At 43.3% G+C, this 21292-nt stretch overlaps 1 protein-coding gene across 2 annotated transcripts in view; it reads left to right on the top strand.

The window, feature by feature from the left end:
* Positions 1 to 5293, top strand: part of CPNE3 (copine 3) — a 78056-nt gene extending 72763 nt beyond the window's left edge. For both annotated transcript variants that reach the window (XM_075826027.1, XM_075826028.1), the window contains exons 15-16: positions 1171 to 1407; positions 2657 to 5293. In XM_075826027.1, the coding sequence (XP_075682142.1) occupies positions 1171 to 1407; positions 2657 to 2767 (348 nt within the window). In that variant the 3' untranslated portion in view covers positions 2768 to 5293. The remainder of the gene's footprint in view (positions 1 to 1170; positions 1408 to 2656) is intronic.
* Positions 5294 to 21292: the final 15999 nt, after the last annotated feature.

Below are 21292 nucleotides of genomic sequence, written 5' to 3'. Positions count from 1 at the left end.
TTTATAATGTTTTCCCTGTATGAATGTCACATGGTTAGAGTTGCCCTTTAAACTATAATTGTTTTAGCATTTGTATTGCAGGCTACTTCATAATTGTAAAAAGAAAAATATATCCCAGAAGGCTACATTCACACGACTGTGAAAAAAAATGGCCATTAAAAACTGATTAACTGTCAGTTTTCATGGCCATTTTGCATCAGTGTGTCTCTAAATTTTCATCCGTTTCCAGTCCATCTGTCCGTTTTTAATGGCCGCCATTACATCTGTGTCGTACACGCGCTAGGAGGCTACAATAAGCACATAAACAGTGCTATCCGGTGCTCATATAAAAATTAACGTTTCCATGAATCCCTGATGAAGTATCACGCTGTTGGTGATACGGAAACGCGTAGGATCAATTGACTTCTGTGGCAAGGGTGTAGCGAGTAATATAAAACAAATAGAGAAGGGTGGTCTTTTGGTGCAATTTACCCATCACCTCTGGACACCTCTCCTTTCGCTTATCTAAAGGAGAGTGGCTGTCTATTGGGGGGCTTGGAGCTATCCAAATGGGGGTGCTATCTACAGGGGGGGGGGCAGAGGGAGCCCCTGACCTCACTGTCCATATTTGGACCGTGACGTCCAGAACATTCCCAAGAAATGAGTCCTCGGCCAGAGATCTTACAATGCTCTGGCCAGTAATGTCTAGGGCTTCCCTGGGCTCAGTGCTCAAAGTAGTGCTGTGTCCAGGGAGTCTTCGGCCAGGATCAGTTATTACTGGCCCTTACAAGGATTGATTCCTGAAAAATGGCCGGTAATAACTGATCCGCTGAGTTCTATGGGAGCTGCCTGGCCGTGAAAACGGTCAAAGATAGGACATGTCCTATTTTTGTGCAGCCAGTGTTCACGGGCCGTTTTTCACTGTCGTGTGAATGTAGCCTTAGCCTACAAGCCCAAGTGTATCTAGTACTTTAGATGTAGATTGGTCTTCAACTTTTTTTCCTTTTCTTCAGAATTCTGGCTCCTCTGCACCATACCTGTAACCCCAATTATAGTTATGGCTTCTGTCTCATATCTCCGTAATGTCCCTCATGATTGTGTTAGTTTTGTACATGAACGTAATGTACCTATGATCTAAGAATATTTAAAATAAATTGCGATTTTATCATTCTGTCATTATTTCTTTTACAGCAATACTTTGTGCTCATGATTATAACTGATGGGGTTATAACAGATCTTGATCAGACACGACATGCCATCGTCAATGCTGCCAAACTCCCAATGTCCATCATAATAATTGGCGTTGGAGGTGCTGACTTTAGTGCCATGGAATTTTTGGATGGAGACAATGGAGGTCTACGCTCCCCTACCGGGGAGATGGCTATAAGAGACATTGTACAGTTTGTGCCTTTCAGAAAGTTTGCACAGGTTTGTTTCTTACCAAGGAGATTATAATGGTATTAATACTATCTCCCTATAATATAATGTTCAATTTTAGGAGAAATGTCTGTTGCAGATCTCGGCAAGATTTCTTCAGTTTAAAGTGAATTTTCACCTTTTATCATCATGTAAATTTTAAGTCCAGTTCTGTGCTCAATAATTCCTTAATATATCTTTATAGCGATTAGAGCTTTGTTTTTAATAATATATATATGATAGATAGAGATAGGATGGCAGGATTCTCCTCCCTATGTGTGTAGTGTATGGAAGACATTATAGCAGTTAGGCTCCGCCTACTATCTCAGAGACAACTGCGAATTAGGGAGAGCCTGCAGAGGGGAAAGCCACAAATGCAGAAAACGAGTCATATAATGGCCAGAAATCGTGTTATTCCTCATGTACGCGCATATGTTAGCTTATTTGGAAGTCACTTGAAACGTGAGGTACGCTTTAAGGCCGACTGCACACAACCCTTTGTGTCGACGTATGGTGCTTTATGCGGCCACATATGTCATGCAGTGCTTCTAGGGGAGAATATTTCCGTAATATGGCATCCGATGGAGCATGGTAAAAAAAAATTGCGCTGTATTTCATTGAAATCAGGCAGAAGAAAACAGTATGTGTCTGTATAAAATTGTGGGGAATTGATACACAAAGTATATTTGTTGCAGAATTTTACATTATATAATAAGTAAGCTTTATTTACATAAAACTAGAAAATCCTTTCAAACAGCAATTACATTTAAACACACAAATCAGACTTCTTTGTCTGAACCACTCCAGGACCACTGAAAAGTCTCTCTTTTTTTTTTTAATGAGCATTTTCATTGCAATTGCATCTATTGATTTAAAAAAATAAATAAAAAGTGCCATTTTTAGCACCGCTCTCATGGTCACCAAATGGATCGATCTGCATCTTTTCGGCTATGAATTTTTTTGTGCTCAAAATCCTTGTATAGGTCAGTGTGATCAGGAGCGTACCTATAGTTGGTGCAAAGGTAGCAGTTGCACCCGGGCCCTGGTGCCTTAAGGGAACCCTAAGGCCCCTCTGCCACATGAAGAAGACACTAGTGATATACATGGCACATGGTTGGTGGCAGGCCGCATTACAGATTTTGCATTTGGGGCCTAAAACTTCAAGTTCTGCCTTGGGAGCGCTGCATGCATGTCTTTTATGATACATTTGTTGATGTATATGATTCCTTGATGTCATTTTTTTTTTCTTTTTTTACTTTAGGCTCCAAAGGAGGCTCTTTCACAAAGTGTCTTGGCCGAGGTCCCACAACAAGTCGTCGGCTATTTTAGTACATATAAACTAAAACCCCCAAAGGACCCTGCTGCAAAATGAAGACACCACCGTGACTTTATTTAGTGATGTAGTTTATACATTTATACCGTTCTGTATATAACATTTCTTTATTGTAATATGCTAAGATGCTACAGAAAGTTACAGCTCTTATTTCCTAAGTTTTAATTATCTGCCAAATCTGCCGACTGTCACAATATTGCAGACGTATTTTTATGCTATTTTTATGACAGCTTATGTGCCTTGCTGGAGCTGCCAGGTCATCCACGGTGACAGGCCTATTATATGAAAGACACAGAGATGGATCTGTAGTACATCTGGGAAATGCTGTGTATAATATAAGTCTGTAATTGGATAGATCTTTATTCATCTCCCATGGTTTATCATTTCAACATATATTGAATTAGACAGTCCAACAGAAAACGCTAAACCCAAGAGACTCCTCTTAATTCTGGGATAAGTTTGAACTGTCTCTTCTACAATTCATCATTATCATCAGTGGAAAATTATCTAATGTCGATGTAAAGTTCATATTTCTATAGACCAATAACTACATTGACTATGCCAAAAAAATACATCTGAAATATATTAAATGTAGTACAAAGGAAAATCGGAGCAGTTGTCCCTATCGACCAATCACGTCACTACTTCATTGTCTAATGTGCCTTCGTAAACGGAGAGCGTTGTAGTCTGATTGGTTCCTATGGACAAAAGCTCCAGTTTCCTTCGGACATCTCGCCCAGAATCTCCATATTAAAAATAGCACTTCATAATAGTTTAGTGTAAAATAATATACAGGTTTTGTTGGAGTCCTTTGTTATAATAGACTGGAGTAGTGTAATATTTGTATGTATTGTTTTTAATGTAGGTTCGATTTTATTCATGTTTATATATGAAGCTGATTTATGTCTCTAAAAATGTTTTATTTCTTTCTCAAGTATTGATGGTTGGAAAAAGTTATATCAGATAATGGGACATACTGTGAAATAGGTTCTAAACTTAAACAGGTTTTCCCAGAATCATAAGTTATCACCTACCCACTGTATAGGAAAAAATCTTCTGATCGCTGTGGGCCCCACAACTGGGATCCCCACCAATTGTGAAAACAAGGGTCCCAAACCCCCGGTTCCTCCTCACTGCTCAAGCATGTGCCTGCTGCTACATTCAAACTCTATGGAGTTACGGAAATAGCCGAGTACAGCGTTCGGCTGTTTCCAGCATTCTCATAGATATTGAATGGAGCGGCAGGCGCATGCTCGACCGCCACTCCATTCAAGCTCCTCCTCACTGCGGGGGATGAAGTGAGAAGGATCAGGGTGTTTGGGGACCCCCATTTTCAGGATTACTTGGGGCCCTTAGCAATCAAAAAATTATCACCTATACCGTGGCTTGGTGATAATTTGGGATTCTGGGGAAAACCCATTTAAAGGAATACTTCCGACAAAGCTGATATGCTGTGTTAGGCCGAAAAATTGCATAAAAAACGCTTGCTTTTAGCTTCCCATTGACATCTATGGGAAACTGCATTGTCATGCATACGACGTGTTTATTTTTTGTTGTTGGCGTGTTTAAAAAACACATCGGGTAAATAAAGCCGCTTCAGGTCAATTCTTGGCGTGTAAAATGTGCCCAATTCCCATAGTCAATGGGAGTCCTAATTACGCGTCCAAAAACGCCAAAAATAAGCGTAAAAAATGCCTGTACTTTAAAAAGCGCTTTGCAAAAACGCTAGCTTTTTTTAGCGCCGTGCGAACAAGGCCTTGTGCCTAGGGCAGGGCATGACACCGGAATTCTCCCTTTGGTGCACTTTGAATCTCTGTGTCATGCCCCGCCCCCTCAAGCCTCTAAGCGTATATACGTTTTGCCCAGAGTATTCTTTCAAGGCAGCAGCTTTGTAAAATACTATAATTATTGTAAATGTAGTAGGAGCTCAGTTTACAAAATGTGTTTATAACCAATAGAACGGAAATAATATGTATGGGACCGACGCTTTTTGTTTTAATTCATGTAAAATCTAGTTCTATCTAAAGTGCCTAAGTAGAGAAGCAGTTACCATTTTTATGGAAGAAGGTGCCATTATATATTAGTTTAATGAAATCATGTATTTCACTTGCACAACAATGAGATGTCCATTGTCTTTGTTATATGGTAGATGCATTTGCCAATGTTTAAGATTGTCCATCCTAAAGGCTGTGTACACCTATGAAAACGTGTTTTGTTTTTAAATAAAACCGTGTATCAGCATGTTTGGTGCAACTTTCTAATTACTTTTTATTAAAAATAATTTTAACTTTTTGAGATAGAGCTGCATTGTATCCTATATACAGAGCAGCTGTATCTAGCGCTGAGACCTCAATCTGTCAGGTCAGCGACACTGACTGGTTCACTATCTGCGGGTCCTGCATGTCTCTGACTGTTTAAGTTCATAAGTAAAAATATTCTTTTATAAAAAGTACGTAGAAAGTAAGTTGCACCAAACACACTGATAGATATATATGTGTGTGTGTGTGTGTATATATATATATATATATATATATATATATATATATATATATATATATATATATATATATATAATCAACTTTTTCAAAGGTATACATAGTCTTTAATGACTCCACAGGTGAGATGTGCTTATGTAGATAATGACGTTCCATGGTGAAAGTTCAGGTGAATGAAAGGTAGAAGGTCATTGATCTTGATAGAGACATCGACACAGCATGGGGTGTAACTAGAGTCCTCTAGGTCTCAGGCAACAAAAATTAACCCCACCTTCCAGCTTGTTGCTCGGACACGTGGGCCCCTGTGACGTTGTTAGTCTCCAAGACCACTTAGCTATAGGACAATTCTCTAATACCATCATACTGTTACTGAATAATACTTCCACACCTTGACCACATTTTACCACCACATAGTGACTAAAACTCCATACTGGTCCTGCGTGGCTGGCGCTGTAAGATTGGTGGGTAACCGCTGTGTGAGGTTACCCGCCAATCTTACAGCGCCAGCCAAGCAGGACCAGCATTGACTAAAGTGCCTGAGGAAAGTCAAGGTGTTGACCGAAACGTCGCACGCACTGTCACTGGCTACAAATAAATAAATTCATTACCTGGATAAAAAATTCCATATTGGTGTGCATAGCACTTAGTTTCTTTACTGGATCGGGTTGGGCCCCTACTCATGCACGCACACCATTACCTAGTTCTATCCGAACCTTGTAACTAAAACTCCATACTGTTACTGAATAAAAACCACTTTACAAAGACCAATATTACCAGCATATAGTGGAAGATACCAGTCCTACACAGGTGGTCTGCAGACCATATAAGGAGTTACCGTACAGTTAAATCCAGTGACTCACAGGTGATGTCTACTCAGAATAAATTTATTCACTTTCCTTTTTATTCTTCATCCGGCTTTATCCACCATGATGACTTCTTCTGGCAATGACTCATATTTTCAGAATTTGACACACGCACATTTTTGGCTCCATGATTTTCCAGCACATTCCCCATCTATTCCCAACCCTAATCACAAACTCGCCATTCATAGTGCCCCAGATGGTAGTACTGCCACCTTTAGGCCTCGCACAGTAAGTGCTCCACATAGTAATAGTGTCCCCTTTAGGCCAGAACAGTAAGAGTTCACCCACACAGTAGTAATGCATTTCTTTGTGCCCCCACAGAGTAGTAGTCCTCTTTTGTGCCCTATATAGTATTTAGGCCGCTAAATAGTAGTTAGGCGTCCCAATATATTAGTTAGACCCCCCCCCATATAGTGGTTAGGCGCTTCCATATAGTAGTTAGGATCCCCACTAAAAGTTTCCCTTTGCGCCAATGAAAATAATAAAAAAATAAACTTGCCTAACCCCGTTCCCATGGCAAGCTGCTGAAACTTCGGCTAGCTTCCCGGCGCAGGTGGCGCTATTCAGTGACGTGAAAATGCTGCCTGTGCAGGGATGTAAGCCTGTAGCTTACCAGAGTGAATGACTGGGCAGGGAGCCAATGGCTTTCTGCTCTGCCATATTAAGCGGGCCGGGCCCCCTACCCCTCAGATCACGGTTGCACCACCTGTGACCGTAACTGTCAGGACCTAATATTTATTATGTGCATTGTCTTGTGTGCAGGGCAAGGCAACACAGGCTCCACTGAGAGCGTGGGCCCAGTGGCAGCTGTTACGGCGGCAGTTCCGCCAGAGGGTTCAGCACTCTCTGCTTAGTATTGTAGATGGTGAATGAGTGATGAAGCAGTGATAGGGCTAGTATAAACAGGTAGTTTAGCTTCACACCAGGTAGACGTCATACTTCTAATAAAAATAGATTGCTTAAAGCAGACAAGCTTTAATGGGTCTGAGCTGCAATACTAGAGACAGCCTATGGACGTGAGTAGTGCAATGTCGGGTAAAAAAGTGTCCCTTCAAATATTATACAAGCCCTTTATGTATCCTGCCTTAAATGTTCACTAATCTGTTACATGCAACTATATGGGATAGTATAATATTCAGTATGTTCTACTACTGTACAATGGATGTTACGTTGTTGGAATAATGATAAATTAAATGAGACTTAAACATTCTAGAATTATCTTTCGTCATGCTAAATAAACACATAAAGAGGATCTGTCACTAGTTTAGTAATGCCCTATCGTCCAGCTAATCTGATGGGCGCTGTCACACTGATAATGCTAGTGAAAATTGTGTCCCAAAAATGTCATTATTTTAAAAGCTAAGAGCTTTTTTCTAAATATGCAAATGAGGCCGGGCTTAACAGAGGCAGAGTGAAGGCAGTCCTGGGGGCCTTCATTAGAACTCTGGGCTGCCATGACAACCATCGACACCCCCCGATCTCACTGCAAAGGGGGGAAATAAGCTGTCGGAGGGGGCCGCCCCCTCTTTTCAACGTCAGATTCTGCGGTCGCGATTGACTGCTGCATTTGAGGGGTGAAACGGCCAGGAACAGCGCAATCGCTGTTCCTGTTTGTTAGTGCTGTGTGTCAGCTGTAATATAGAGCTGACAATTACAGGATATGGAGCGCTCCATACATTCACCCCCGCACTTACGTCAAGGTGCGTTAATAAACTAGTGACCGATCCCCTTTAACAATATAGAGCTGCAATGCACATTTTATAAGTTAAAGGCTATGTCTAGCTTTGCCACCATTTTTTTTTTTGTTCCACTGCATTTAAAATTAAAATTGGAGCAACTTTGCAATAGATCTAAATTAAAAATGTTCTTCCATTTTGTTTCTACAGCTCCTATGTAGACCTATGTGTCTCCATGGTAACAGACAACAAACAATCCCTGCGTAGTCTGATCCTGCATTCATACTCTTCCATCTGCCCCCTTCTTCTTACTGACCTACCAAATGTATGTTAGTAGATGTTAGCTTTATCTTTCATATTCAATAAAAATTGGTTGCAAAGGTGGACATTCCCTTTAGGGCAGATACAGACGGACGTTGCGTTTTTGCACGCGCAAACAACGCGGCGCTGCGCGCGCAAAAACCATTTGACAGCTGCGTGTGTCATCCGTGTATGATGCGCGGCTGCGTGATTTTCGCGCAGCCGCCATCATAGAGATGAGGCTAGTCGACGCCCGTCACTGTCCAAGGTGCTGAAAGAGCTAACTCTTTCAGCACCCTCGACAGTGAATGGCGAACACAATATCGCAAAACCTGTTGAAAAAAAAGAAAAAGTTCGTACTTACCGAGAACTTCCCGGCCGTTGCCTTGGTGACGCGTCCTTGGTGACGCGTCCTTGGTGACGCGCCTCTCGACATCGGGCCCCACCTCCCTGGATGACGTGCCAGTCTATGTGACCGCTGCAGCCTGTGCTTGGCCTGTGATTGGCTGGAGCTGTCACTTGGACTGAATTGTCATCCCGGGAGGTCAGACTGGAGGAAGAAGCCGGGAGTTATCGGTAAGTCAGAACTTCGTTTTTTTTCCTACAAGTTCATGTATATTGGGATCGGAAGTCACTGTCCATGGTGCTGAAACAGTTTAACTCTTTCAGCACCTTGGACAGTGACTATCTCCTGACGTCGCGTACCGATCATTTTTTTTGCCGGGTTCGGCCAAAACGAGTTCGGCCGAACCCGGTGAAGTTCGGTTCGCTTGTCCGGCTTCGCTCATCGCAAAGACACTCCGTTTGGATGTTCGGAAACAGAAAAGCACGTGGTGCTTTTCTGTTTACATTCATCCTTTTGACAGCTGGTGCGCTGTTTCAGTCGGTTCGCACGGAAGTGCTTCCGTGCAACCTGCGTGGTTTTCACGCACCCATTGACTTCAATGGGTGCGTGATGCGTGAAATACGCAGAGTTATTGAACCTGTCGCGCTTTTTGCGCAGCAGACAAACGCTGCGCAAAAAGCACGGACTGTCTGTACTGCCCCATAGACTTGTATTGGTCCATGCGTGCCGCGTGAAAACCGCATTGACCGAATACACGCTCGTGTGAATCCCCCCTTACAATTTAGGGTTATTTTAAAACGGAATGTTTTCTGACTGCACTTAAACAGATAAAAGTTGAGTAACATTTCAGATACGTTGCTTCATTAATCTTGTACACCCTGTATTTATACCACATTCACGTCCTCCGCTACATGTAGAATTCTTGTTTCTGAGCTAACATCTCCCAGGCATGCCTGCTGGTTCAGTATCTGGACAGAGAATTTTGTGCCAATTTACTCTGTGGATAGTGCACTGAAATTTTTTCACAGTACCTTATGAACTATTTAGTAATTTGGAGTATAAAAAAACAAAACAGAATCTCCCAGAATGCAGTGCAGTATTGTAAGAATAATTCCTGTAGTAGCCAGCCGAATTTTGAATGCAGGCTGTAACTCAGAATCATTCTAAAATAAGTAATGCAATGTATTTACAAAGATCTGGATGTAAAATGATGATCAAAGATGAAAGAATCGTTTACTACAACATAACACAGCTGATTTATCTTCCAGTGTAATAGAATGTATAGAATTGTAGAGTCACAACATATATTCCATTTAATAGTGATGCTCGACTTACTGCACCTTCAGTGAAATATATAATATCTGTTCATTAAACTCTGACTTATAATATATAACCTGTCTGTGCTTTATATCATTTTGATTCGGTACGTGATTGTGGGGAATTATTGACTAGAATAAGATCTTTGCATAGTATGAAGGCCTTGTTCACACAGAGCAATAGAGCAGCGCTTCTTAAGGAGGATCTGTTATGGAGGTCCTCTGTAATGATCCTACGCCATGACAGGTCAGCTCCTGCTCCCACTAAATACAGAGGCCTGATTGGCTGAAAGGAACCACATGGCCGCTTCCAGAGCACTTTTGTGCCTGCCTGAAAAAGCTATGGCTGAAACCACCTGGTGCTTCTTGACCAATAAAGCTGATTGTGTTTAGGAAATGCATCAACTGTTTATAGTAGCAGACATTTTGCCTGAGATGTCCAACTGCGCCACCACCTATTTAGGGCCGGTTTAATAGAAAATGGGCTTCTGGGCAACAAGGAATGTTCCACCTCTGCCATTTTTTAGACCAGTTTTTCTCATAATTTCAGGCCAGATAATACCTCCATACAGTGCCCAAAAATATGCAGTATCCATACTCCCTTAAAGAGCCCAAGAATGCTGCCATATATTTCCCACATAATACTAAAATTTCTAAATACTAGTCTTTTGACAATTTGTCTTTTTTTTTTTTTTGCACACACATATGATAACTTACCAGCAATATTCTAGCAGTGTCATTTCATTATGGGCAGCTGTGTCATGTGATCTCAGTCTGACCACCAAAATAGACCATGCTCTCGTGTAGACAGGAGGTCACTCTCTGCTGTGTAGATGACTTCCTGTGAACTGCAGGATTAGATTCTCCCCTATCATATCCCTCTAGGCAGCTCTGACACCTCCCCTCCCCTCTCAGCTCCACCGATTTGTTCCTTTGTATTTCCCTTCATACTTATATTGCTGCTGAGATCATTTCTTTTCTATCTAAGGGGGCAGGAATGCAGTGATATAATTGGTCCATACAATGATAAGCTGCAGTCATAAAACTCCCCTGTGATGCTGTTCCTAACTGTCTCCTGTGTAATAAATGACAGAAATCCATCACTAGCAGAATGTAGAGGAGACAGGCTGGAGCTACATAGGAATACATTGACATTCTGCAGTGTGAGTACAGAAGTTCTATGTCACTGACCTATCACAAGCAGGAGGCAGAGGAGACCGGCTGAATCTATATAGAATATACTGAGACTGCAGTTAGGGGACAGCAGTTTCATGTCACTGATCTGTCACTTGCTGCACTTAGGACGCAGAGCAAGTGCAGTGTGATGACACTCTGCCCCCTCTTTAAAGCCAGAGGCATCATGGGAATTGTAGGCCGCATTAGGGGAACCACTTTAGAGGAGAAAAGGAAGGCAAGATGGCAGACAACCCATAAATGACACATTAACTAAAACAGGTATACACAAGGCATACACAATAGCCTCTACATTATTATTTAAAGCCTATGCTGCATTATATAGGCAAAAAGAAAATGCTGGAGTGCTTCTTTAAAGGCTCCCTTTAAAATGAAGCCCGAGCAATTGCTTAGTTTGCTACCCCCTGAAACCGTCCCTGCACCTATTGTCAATGGTATAATCCTGTGTTATCTGCCTCCAGCTTTATAATAGCTGCGTTACTTTTCATTATAATTGTAAAGGATCTGCCAGACACTGCTTCTGTGTCGACGCCCGTGGTTAATCAGTCTGCATCTGCTCCTAGGTCTGCTAGAGTGACTCGATCTGCTACCACTCAGGCTGGTAGGCTGAGGAGTGGGAGAACCTATCACAGCTTGGCCATACGGTTCTAGCTCCCGCCCTCGGTCTATGTATACCTTCATTTGCTTCTTGTCTTTCTTTGCTCTCCTGTGATTCTCTCTTGTTTCCTGGCTCTGCTGTTCCAGCTATTATTATTGACCTCTGCTTCATATTGACCCTGGCTTTACTGACTACGCTCCTGCTCTGCGTTTGGTACCTTGTACACTCCTGGTTTGACTCGGCTCATTCACTACTCTTGTTGCTCAAGGTGTTGCCGTGGGCAACTGCCCCATTTCCCTTAGCTTCTGTGTACCCTTGTCTGTTTGTCTGTCGTGCACCTACTGAGCGTAGGGACCGTCGCCCAGTTGTACGCCGTCGCCTAGGACGGGTCGTGCAAGTAGGCAGGGACTGAGTGGCGGGTAGATTAAGGCTCACCTGTCTGTCTCCCTACCCCGTCATTACAATAATCATGCCTCTGACGATAATGAGATCACTGGCCGGCACAGAGTGAAAAATGTATTATTTCCGATTTTTTTTATATACATAGAAATATTGAAAATTAAAAATCCTCGCCTGTTTTTTGTTGTTTTTTAAGGTTAAACAAAAAATCTTTATTTAAACAATAGGTTATTATGTAACGATACATTCACTTTAAATAAGATAACACATCCAGTGTGTTAAATGTTCTTAACCCTTCTGGGCACTGGACTTTTCTTATTTTTATAGATAGTCAGTTGTAACTTTCTTTGCTTAAATACTTGCCCTTGATCCATGATTTACGTGGATTTGTCCTTGGTAGAATCACAAAAAAAGTTCTAGAAGGCCAAGGTTTCCATCTTGTGTGTGAACCAACAACTGTTGTACACTGGTAAGTTTGTTGTTCATAAAGCGAATGCACACATTATAGAAATGGTCTGTTGACATACGCTGTGCAATTACTGAGATGTCTACAATCTATATTCAAGATTGTGTGTAACTATAAGTGACCACTAGATGTCCCCAGTAATCCAAACTACAGAGCTGCCTACATACTGTATCTAGGTGTAGGTATATAACCTCTCACAACCGAGGATATGAAGAAATGTCTTTAGGAAAGTCAAATGTATATGAGACTCTTATAATTCCAGTGCACATTTATGGTCCGATGCAGGCATGATAAAATAGACTTTATATGTATAGACCGAACTCAAGGCAGCACTCACGCAAATCAAACCTTTATGAAATATCCATTTTTATTTATTTTTAAATAGAAATTACATTTGTTCTACATTGGTAAATATTTTGATTTTACCACCAAGCATAAAATACTTTACATAGTAACCCTGTTATGGAGGTACATTGGCTAAAATTATAGGAAACTGTATTATGATAAATTCCCTTTTATAAATTGTCATTAGCTAAATAAAGCTCAAGTGTCCTGAACTTAGAGGAAGAAAAAGGCGAGGAATTCAACTCCCTGCAGCCAAATAGTTGCTAACTACACTAGATGGCGCTCTATAGATGCTAACTGCAATTTGCAATCCTTGTGGCTGCTTTGCGCTTTGCTCAGACTGGTCCTGCTTATAGTGGATACGGTTTTAACCAAGCTACCCCAATATTGCAGATACACTTTCACCTCCTATAAACTGTATTTTATCAGAAGACATGGCCACATATAATGTAAAATTGACCTGATCAAAGAAAGCGGTTTAAAACGCAATTCACGCTGTCTGCTCTGACCCCACTGACATCTCCCAGGAACAGGTTTCTACTTCTCATTTCACCTCCTGCCTTCTAGATCCCATTCACTCTCACCTCATTCTTAACCTTCCTTTTGTTTGCCAGTTCTCTTTAACCTATCTCCATATACCAGCATTTTTCCATCCTCGTTCTAACATGCGATCGTGACCCCGATCAAGACACCTTGACTCCTTAGCCCTCTCCACCTACACTTTCTGGCCCAAAGTGTGTGTGTGTATATATGGGTGTGTGTATACATATACATATATGTATATGTGTGTGTGCAAGCATACAATTGTCTAAAATGTATTTTTGTGCTGTATTATTAACATTCCCTTCACTGGGACTAAGGGGCCAAACCCTGAAAAACAGTCTCAGACCAAACATGACTCATCACTCCACAGAACACGTTTCCACCGCTCCAGAGTCCAGTGCCGACGTGCTTTACACCACTCCATCCGACACTTGGCATTGCTCATGGTGATCTTGGGCTTGTGTGCAGCTTCTAGACCATTGAAACCCATTTCATGAAGCTCCTGACACACAATTCTCTTGCTGATGTCACGTCCAGAGCCAGTTTGAATCTCTGTATTGAGTGAAACAACAGAGGGTAGGAGATTTTTACATGCCGCACACTTCAGCATAGGGCGGCCCCGCTCTGTTCGTTTGCGTGGTCTACGACTTCGTGGCTGAGCTGCTGTTTCTCCTAGATGCTTCCACTTCACTTTAATATCACTACATTACAGTTCACCAGGGCAGATCAGAGGTTTCACAAACTGGCAAATGTCATTGATTGTCTATGGGGATTGCATGGCTGTGTGCTTGATTTTATGCACCTATTTGCAATCAGCATGGCTGCAACATCTTTAACCCCTTTATGACCAACCATGGTACATTTATGTCAAAGGGGCTCATGGGTTCCATATGCTGCGGGTGTCAACTATGTTACAGCTGACACCCTGCTCGAAATGCTGGGATCTGTAATCGCAGCTTCTCAACCCCTTAGATGCCGTGATCAAGCGCGACCTTGGCATCTAAGCTGTTTAGGGGGCGGCCCCCTTTAACGCCTCATTGCTCCTCTGCGTTGTAATCGCGGGTTGCCGATGTTTATAATGGATGCCTGGGGGCCTAATTAATGTCCCCAGGTTTGTTCTCCTATTAAGCTTAATAATCATGATATACAAGCTAGCGATCGCTGGTTCAAGTTTCCTAGGGGGACTAAAGAAAAAAAACATATAATGTGTGGGACATCTGCTTTAATACACAGATGCTGTAGATTTCAATACAGACTATTTCTATTCATGATTTTTCTCCCAGACCTGAAGTCTCATTTACGACTGTCTATTATTCTTTATTAACCCAAGTCATGTTGGCCACCAGATAAGCCTGTCACTTCATGGTCACATCTTCACTTTTCTACATGTTACATTTTCATTAAAATATCAATGTAGCTTATATGTCCCAGGTAATATAATGAAGAATAATGACACAGATGGAAATATATGAACAGGACATTAGCAAGATCAGTCATATATAAGCTTTTATCTGTTCTCGCCATCAGAAACGACCTTGTGGAAGCAACTGCATTATATGGATCTAAGTGTCATTGAATTTCAACAAAAATAACACAGAAGATAAAAAAAATACAAATCTACCGTGTTCTCATAACATTCACTAATAAAATGTGCACCTCAGGCGAATTTATGTGTCAAATTTTTCAAAAGTTTGGACCTATTGTTTTAATTATTTATTTCTATTTTTTAGTCAGTAATTAGTTCTGTAATATATCTTATTAGGAGAAAGTGGCATCTTCCTTACCTCCCAGATGCCTATAGTTCTCCAATCTCTGCCCTTCAGTTCTATGTAAATGTTCAGAAACGTCTTAATTTCCAAGCAAAATCTAGCGTTAGGCCTCATTTACACTTGCATATTTGATCTGTATTTTGCATTTATTGGGAGAACCCTGAAACACTACATCTAAGACAGGGGGAGGGGAGGGGGATGCAGCTGCAGTTTCTGAGAAAGGGAGGAGAAGTAATAGGGTGGTGACATCTGATTGGCTCAGAGCACACAACACAGCTCTTACATCACACCAGGAAAAACCCACCCATTCAGCAGACATGGAAAGAGATTTTTTTTTAATCTTCCAAAATAACATTAGATCTTTATAGAACACAAAAATGCACATTCAAAACACAGCAACACGAAAAATGTCATTTGTACAATTTCAGGTCATCTTTACATGGCAATAGTTTGGTCAGTATTTTGGGCCAACATTTGTAAGACAAAACCAGGGGTGTAACCAGTGGCGTAGTTATAGGGGTCACAATTGCGACCGGGCCCCGAAGCCATGGGACCCGCGGCCCCCGACTATTAAAAGTTACTATAGTAACTGGGGCCTATGTAATAAACTTGTTTCTATAGTAACAGATAGTATACTTACCCTCCTCCTTCCTGAGCGCAGCGGAGGTCCTTACGTCTCTTCGAGTCACGACGTAACAACGCTGTGCGCCACGCACAATGTTGCTACACTGGATGGCATCAGGACCTCCGTTGCGCCTGGAGCCGAAGAGGAGGGTAAGTATAACATTACTGTCTGCTGGTGCCCTGTATCTAAGCCTACCATGTGGTAAGATTTGCACCTCTTGAGTGTTTTGGACTCACTTTTAGTTTTGGTTTACAAATACTGAAGCAAAATAATTACCAAGATACTCTTGTGTGAGAGGGGCCTAAGGCCCCATCCACACGACGGTAAAATTTGTCCGTAGTTGCGGACCGCAATTACAGACCTATTCACTTCTATTGTCCATCGACACCTTCCCTTTTATTTACGGAATGGTGTCCGGGCCGTAGAAGTGTACAGCAAAAGATAGGACATGTTCTCATACTTTGTACAAGAGCTGCCCGCACGGCAGTGTGCATGGGGCCCAAGTCTGAGTTCAAAAGTGCTCAGAACAAAACAGCTTCTTTTTTCACTTTCAAAAAGGGTGGTGCATGGGTGAGGTGGGTACTGACTTGTTTGCTGTGTGTTACCAATGTCTTTAGACAAAACTTTGTCAACTCACAGCACAACTGGCACAAGCCTGAGCGTGAGTGGAGCTTGTCTAATAGCCACATTTTAATAAAAAGATAAGCAGAAAAACATACATCACAAACCCTGCAAAACTATAACCTCAAGTTGATTTGATAACCGTATCCATGCGACAGTGTTTATCTTTTATAGCACCAAAACTACTTGTACTGCATAAAATCTTATCCAAATTTCACAAAATTAAATTTGATATGTCATAATATGATATTCTGTGCAAGAAAAAAATAATATTCTTTGTCACAAAATGGTATTCCTAAACACAGAATAGTATTAATGGGGTATTCCTTTAGATTCCACCCTGTGCTTCAGACCACACATTCAAGCCTTCACCATCTTCTGCTGCCTCCACCTCAAAAACATGTATTAAATCTCAAGTGAACAAAAATTCTTGTACATGTCCTCATCGTATCCGGCTAAGACCACTGCAGCATCCTTCTCTGTGGCCTCCCATCTAGCACTCTTGCGCCCCTTCAGTCCATCCTCTCTGCCCAGATAATCCACCTCTTCCCTTGTTCCTCTACGTCCTCTTCTTTACCCGTCCCTTCACTGGCTACTCCTCACTACGCAAATTAATTTCAGAATACTGACAATGACATACAAAGCTGTCCACAACCTGTCCCCTTCATACATCTCTGACCTAATCTCCTGATCAGGGCCTGCCCTAGGATAGATGGCGCCCTGTGCGAAATGATCTTTTGGCGCCCCACCCCATCATTAAAAAAAAATGCCCCATAAAAAAATTATAATGCCCCTTTAGTGCCCCCATACAGTATAATAATAATATATTGCAACCCCTTCAAGGACACAGTATTTTGTCCTCTAATTGTGCCCACAGTATTATGCCACTTGTAGTACCCCTACACAGTATAATGTCCGCTTAGTGGCCCCCACACAGTATAGTGCCCCCTGTAGATTTTGCCATATAGCCTCCCTGTAGACAGTGCCATAATCCCCCACCTCCTTTTTGTAGATCGTGCCATACAGTCCCCCCACCTCCCCCTTGTAGACAGTGCCATACAGTCTCCCACCTCCCCCTTGTAGACAGTGCCCCCAAACAAAAACAAAAATTGTACTCACCTAGGCCCCGTTCCCATGACGAACTGAGCTGCTCCATGACGGGATCCTGTAGCCTAGTACAGAGTTTCCCAACCTTTTCAAACTCGAGGCAGCACTGGAAAAATAAAATTTCCTCAGGGCCCCCCTACCAATTTTTTTTTGAGAAAGACAGAAAACGGCTAAGAACAAGCACTACACTCTTAGGGTATGTTCACACACGGTTTTTGTAAGGCAAAAAAAATCTGCCTCAAAAGTCCTTCAGGAACTGTCAGTGTTGTGTGACCTTTTTTTTGTGTTTTTTTCTTAAGCTGTTGAAGCGAATGCAAAAGACGCAGGATAAAAAGCTCCAAACGAGCGACGCAGAAATTTTCTGCCTCCTATTAATTTCAATTGGAGGTCAGGGGCAGAAACCACTTTGAGACCCTCAGCCCCCCACTCACACTAAAATGACAATCAGCCCCCCTTCATAGTAAAATGACCATCAGCCCAACACTCACAGTAAAATGACAATCAGCCCAACACTCACAGATTCCCCGTGTAGGTAGCGCCACACAGCCCCTTGTAGGTAGCGCCTCACAGCCCCTTGTGGGTAGCGCCACACAGCCCCTTTGTGGGTAGCACCACACAGCCCCTTGTAGGTAGCACCACACAGCCCCCTTGTAGATAGCACCACACAGCCCCCTTGTAGGTAGCGCCACACAGCCCCCTTGTAGGTAGCGCCACACAGCCCCCATGTAGATAGCGCCACACAGCCCCTTGCGGGTAGCGCCACATAGCCCCCTTGTGCGTAGCACCAGACAGCCCCTTGTGGGTAGCACCACACAGCCCCCTTGTAGGTAGCACCAGACAGCCCCCTTGTGGGTATCGCCAGACAGCCCCCTTGTAGGTAGCGCCAGACAGCCCCCTTGTAGATAGCGCCACACAGCCCCCTGAAAAGAGCGCCACACAGCCCCCTGTTGAGTGCGCCACACAGCCCCATTTAGGGAGTGCCGCACAGCCCCCTGTAGGGAGTGCCACACAGCCCCCTGGTAGGAAGTGCCGCACAGCCCCCTGCTATGGAGTGCCGCACAGACCCCTGGTAGGGAGTGCCGCAAAGACCCCTGGTAGGGAGTGCCACACAGCCCACAGCCCCTTGGTAGGGAGTGCCACACAGCCCCCTGGTTGATAGTGCCACACAGCCCACAGCCCCCTGGTTGGTAGTGCCACACAGCCCACAGCCCCCTGTTTGGTAGTGCCACACAGCCCACAGCCCCCTGGTAGGTAGTGCCACACTGCCCACAGCCCCCTGGTTGGTAGTGCTACACAGCCCACAGCCCCCTGGTTGGTAGTGCCCCACAGCCCCCTGGTTGGTAGTGCCACACAGCCCACAGCCCCCTGTTTGGTAGTGCCACACAGCCCACAGCCCACTGGTTGGTAGTGCCACACAGCCAACAGGCCCCTGGTTGGCAGTGCCACACAGCCCCCTGGTTGGTAGTGTCACACAGCCCACAGTCCCCTGGTTGGTAGTGCCACACTGCCCACAGCCCCCTTGTAGTGCAAGGACTACGAAATGACCCTGATAGCTGGTGGGCAATAGACTTTCAAAAAAGGACAACTGTGCAGGAGCACACAAAATACCCAGCTTTCCCAGCTATAAAATAAATGTGTGGAAATAAACTAAGATATAACTTTTATTTAGTCTAGCTAAAGGATTAATCCTTTAGCTAGATTAAATAAAAGTTATATCTTAGTTTATTTCCACACATTTATTTGATGGCCGGGAAAGCTGGGAATTTTGTGTGCTCCTGCACAGTTGTCCTTTTTGTGGGTAGTGCCACACAGCCCCCTTGTAGATAGAACCCCCCCTTCCAGTATAGATAGCGCCACTGTAGCTCCCTGAAGGAGGGGAATACCCATGTGGCCAGGGATTCCGCTCCTTGAGCACTGCTTGATGTCTCTGTCCATATATGGACAATGACAACAGGGGAAACTCCTGAAGCGTAATCCCCGTCCACAGCGTTGCAGACACTATGACCGTCGATTCCACTCCAGAAGCTCCTGTCGTCTGTGTTTATGACGTCATTGGCTTCTCCTGGAGTGGAATCCCTGGTATTAGCGTCTGCAACGCTGTGACTGGGGATTCCGCTTCAGGAGTTTCCCCTGATGTCACTGTCCATATATGGACAGAGACATCAAGCAGCGTTCCAGGAGCGGAATCCCCGGCCACACGGGGATTCCGCTCCTTCAGGGAGCTACAGTGGCGCTAGTAGATAGCAGAGCATGGAGATACCTCCCTGCTCTGCTATAGTGCCATCGCTACCACAACAGCAGCCGCAGCAGCTGCTAGCGGCACCACTGCCCTCATGCCCGGTGTCACCGCTAGCAGCCGCTATGGCTGCTACAGCGTTAGCGATGGCCACTAAGTGAAGAAGCGCCCGGGCGGAAAGGCGACTGCAGTTAGTGTGCGTATCCCCGCTGGTAGTTGCAACGGCGCAGGGATACACACACCCGCTGGCGCAGTGTGGCGGCTGGCGCCCTGTGCAACCGCACTGGTCAAACGTATCCAAAGCCGGCCATGCTCCTGATTCCCGCCCATACGTAATCCCTGGTCCTTGAAAGACCTTCTTCTTTGCTCTCCTCTAGTCTGCTCTTCCCATCATCGTCTTCAATAACTCTGCTATGCATCCCCCATACTTTGGAACTCATTACCCCAACACAGATTCCCTCCCACCATCCAAACTTTCCAAAGTAGCCTACAAATCCTCTTCTTCAGAAAACCTTACACCCTACAATAACCCTGCTGCCTCTACACTACCATATAAACAGCTTCTACCCCCACCTACTGTCTCCTTCCCCTTTCCCTCACAGATTGTGAGCTCTTACTAGGCGGGGCCCTTTCTCTTTCTGTAATAGCCATGCTGCAGTACTGCAGCTCTGCTCCTATTCACTTGAATAGGTGCACAGCTGCAGTAACTCAGCACGACTGCTATACAGTGGTCAGAACCTTCTGCTTCCGGCCCCAACCACTGCATAGCTTACAGTGCCGGAGGCAGTCGGAACAGCTAGTGTCGGACCCCCACCGATCATATACTTATGACCTATCCTGTGGCTAGGTCATCAGTATAAATAAGCGCCCCATGACCAGACAACCCCTTGAAGTGGCACACAAATATACCATTGAGAAATAGAATATTATTTTGTGGTACAGAATATCTTTTGTACCACAGAATGCAATTCTGAGTCATAGTATTTTAATATATGACACAGAATCTAGCAGTGTTTGGTAACCCAAGAGGACCTTGCTCATAAAAGTCATAGATGCGCTGTATAGGTTTAACAACAAATCTTCCTTCAATATGGCAGTAATTCAACAATAAGATAAGTATATCCCTATGTACTGTAGATGCTGGCTATAGAGCATACCGTAGGTAAATCAATAAGCTGTTTATCTGCGAGATTCTGCGACCCCTATACCAGATTATTACACTGTAGAACTTTTACTACTTCGCGGATTCCGGGAAGGTGCCGTTTCACGTCTTTTACATCTTGACATGTTCTGAATGCTGAATGTTCATTATAATGTATCCTATGGTATATATTGTATAATAATGACACAGTTTCATATCCATGAACAAAGCAGAACGAAGATCAATCACATATAAGCTTTTATCTACTTTTGCGAGGAGAAATGACCTTGTGTAAGCAAAGGCATTGCTGTGGGACAGAAATATAATTGTATTTTATATAAAGACACTTCAGCTGCTAAATTTATCAAATACGTCTTAGGGAAGGTTATTGATAAGTAGAAAATATTCTATAGTCTATTACATTTCCATCTGTCTTGCGGCAATATTTACATGAATTCACAATGTTGGAATAGTAATAAATTCTATTTAAATACGGATGTTAGAGGATTTCTCTCACTTATTAA

Source organism: Rhinoderma darwinii, chromosome 5 (assembly GCF_050947455.1).
Source record: "Rhinoderma darwinii isolate aRhiDar2 chromosome 5, aRhiDar2.hap1, whole genome shotgun sequence".
NCBI lineage: Eukaryota > Metazoa > Chordata > Amphibia > Anura > Rhinodermatidae > Rhinoderma > Rhinoderma darwinii.
This window is presented reverse-complemented; position numbering and strand designations above follow the sequence as displayed.